General features: G+C 64.9%; 1 protein-coding gene across 1 annotated transcript; it reads left to right on the top strand.

Moving 5' to 3' along the window:
- Nucleotides 1-414: 414 nt before the first annotated feature.
- Nucleotides 415-2288, top strand: GNL1 (G protein nucleolar 1 (putative); the record flags this gene model as incomplete). The annotated part of the gene is given in 4 exon segments (XM_079551202.1): nucleotides 415-567; nucleotides 570-592; nucleotides 912-1059; nucleotides 2148-2288. Coding segments are annotated over 4 exon segments (465 nt in total), but the record flags the coding sequence as incomplete, so codon positions are not given.
- Between the last annotated feature and the right edge of the window lie 321 nt (nucleotides 2289-2609).

Genomic DNA, 2609 nt, shown 5'->3' with positions numbered 1-2609 from the left:
GGGGTGGAGCTATGGTGAATAGGGGGCGTGACTGTGGTGGGCGGGGCTAAGCACGAGGGGCGTGGTTTCATGGGCTAAACGAAGGGTGAGCCATGGGGTGGGCGGGGCTAAATGGAAATGTGTTTGTGATTGGGCGGGGCAAATGCTGGGGGCGGGGTGAGGCGGGATGAGCGGAGCTTATTGGTGGACAGGGTGGAGTAGGTGGGGCTAAGGGAAGGAGAGCGGCTTTGTGGTGGCTGGGCGTAATGGGAGGAGGGCCTCAAGGGGTTGGAGGTGTGGTGGGCGGGGCTTAGGGCGAGACGTAGGGCGGAGCTTATGGGGGGGGGAGGCCTGAGGTGGGTGAAAGGGGTGGGGGGGGGGGGGGTGCAGGGGCTGTGGCTTGAACCATTTCCTCCCCCCCCCCCCCCCCGTTAGGGCTGCCCAACGCAGGGAAGTCCTCGGTGCTGAACGCAGTGTTGGGCCGCAGTGCCGTCAAAGTCTCGCGGACCCCCGGTCGCACCCGCTACTTCCAGACCCACTTCCTCACCCCCACCGTCCGCCTCTGCGACTGCCCCGGCCTCGTCTTCCCTCCCGCGCCCCCCGCGAACTCCAGGTGGGCCTACGACCCCCCCCCCCCCAACTTTGAATTAACGCGGTGTCCCTGTCACCCCCCTGGCCCTCCCTGTCACCTCCCATCACGCCCTGCCACCCCTTGTCTCCTCCTGTCACCCCCCTGTCACCTCCTGTCAGCCCCCTGCCAACCCTGTCACCCCTTGTCACTCCCTGTCACCTCCACTTCCTCACGCCCCCCCATCTGCCTCTGCGACTGCCCCGGCCTCCTCTTCCTCTCCCGTGAGCTCCAGGTGGTCCCACAACCCCCCCCAATTTTAATTAACGCAGCGTTAATGGCTTCCGTTCCCTCCCCCCTGCAGGTCCTGGCAGGGGTGTACCCCATTTCCCAGCTCCAGGAGCCGTATTCAGCCGTGGGTTTCCTGGCCAGCCGCCTTCCCCTGCCCACCCTGCTGGGCCTGCGGCCTCCCAGCACCCCGGCAGGTTGGACGGCGTGGGACATCTGTGAAGGTGAACGTAGACCCCTGTGTCACCCAGTCCCCCCTGTGTTCCCCTGATGCCCTGTGTCACCCAGACCCCCTCCTGTCGCCTGGACCTCCTCCTGTATCACCCAGACCCCTTCCTATGTCACTCAGTTCCTCCTCTGTCACCCTGACTCCCTTCCCATGTCACCCAGTCCCTCCTGTGTCACCCAGACCCCCCTCCTGTCACCCGGACCCCTTCCCGTGTCACCTGACCTCTTTCCTGTGTCACTCAGACCCCCTTCTGTGTCCCCCTGATGCCCTCCTATGTCACCCAGACCCCTTCCTGCACCACCCAGTTCCTCCTGTGTCCCCCGGACCCCTCCCCATGTCACCCAGACCCCCTCCTGTGTCCTCCAGACCCCCTCCTATGTCACCCAGTTCCTCCTTTGTCCCCCTGACCCCTTCCTATGTCACCCAGTTCCTCCTATGTCACCCAGACCCCTTCCTATGTCACCCAGTTCCTCCTGTGTCCCCCGGACCCCTCCCCATGTCACCCAGACCCCCTCCTTTGTCCCCCTGACCCCTTCCTATGTCACCCAGTTCCTCCTATGTCACCCAGTTCCTCCTGTGTCCCCCTGACCTCTTCCCATGCCACCCAGACCCCTTCTTGTGTCACCCTGACCCCTCCTGTGTCACCCTGACCCCTTCCTATGTCACCCAGTTCCTCCTATGTCCTCCTGACCTCTTCCTGTGTCCCCCAGACCTCCTCCTATGTCACTCAGTTCCTCCTATGTCACCCAGTTCCTCCTGTGTCCCCCTGACCTCTTCCCATGCCACCCAGACCCCTTCCTGTGTCACCCTGACCCCTCCTGTGTCACCCTGACCCCTTCCTATGTCACCCAGTTCCTCCTATGTCCCCCTGACCTCTTCCTGTGTCCCCCAGACCCCCTCCTATGTCACCCAGTTCCTCCTGTGTCCCCCTGACACCTTCCCATGCCACCCAGACCCCTTCCTGCGCCACCCAGTCCCTCGTGTGTCCCCCATCCCCCCGTCCCCGTGTCCCATGGTCGATGTGGGGCCGGCGTCCCCCCGCCTGGCCTCAGCTTCTCCCTTCCCCTCGTCCCCGCGTGGCAGCTTGGGCGGAGAAGCGCGGTTACCGCACGGCCAAGGCGGCGCGGCACGACGTGCACCGCGCGGCCAACAGCATCCTGCGCATGGCGGCTGACGGACGGCTGCTGCTCTGCCTGCGACCACCGGGATACGGCGCCCACAGCAGTGAGTGCGCTGCGCCCCTCCCGCCTCGCCTCGGACCCTTCCCTGTCACCTGGGACCCCCTCCCTGTCACCTGGGACCCCTTCCTTGTCACCTGGGACCCCTTCCCTGTCACCTGGGACCCCTTCCCTGTCACCTGGGACCCCTTCCCTGTCACCTGGGATCTTTCCCTGTCACCTGGGACCCTTCCCTGTCACCTGGGACCCTTCCCTGTCACCTGGGACCATCCCCTGTCACCTGGGACCCCTTCCTTGTCACCTGGGATCCTTCCCTGTCACCTGGGATCTTTCCCTGTCACCTGGGATCCTTCCCTGTCACCTGGGA

Source organism: Tetrao urogallus, assembly GCF_951394365.1.
Source record: "Tetrao urogallus genome assembly, contig: scaffold_339, whole genome shotgun sequence".
Classification (NCBI taxonomy): domain Eukaryota; kingdom Metazoa; phylum Chordata; class Aves; order Galliformes; family Phasianidae; genus Tetrao; species Tetrao urogallus.
This window is presented reverse-complemented; position numbering and strand designations above follow the sequence as displayed.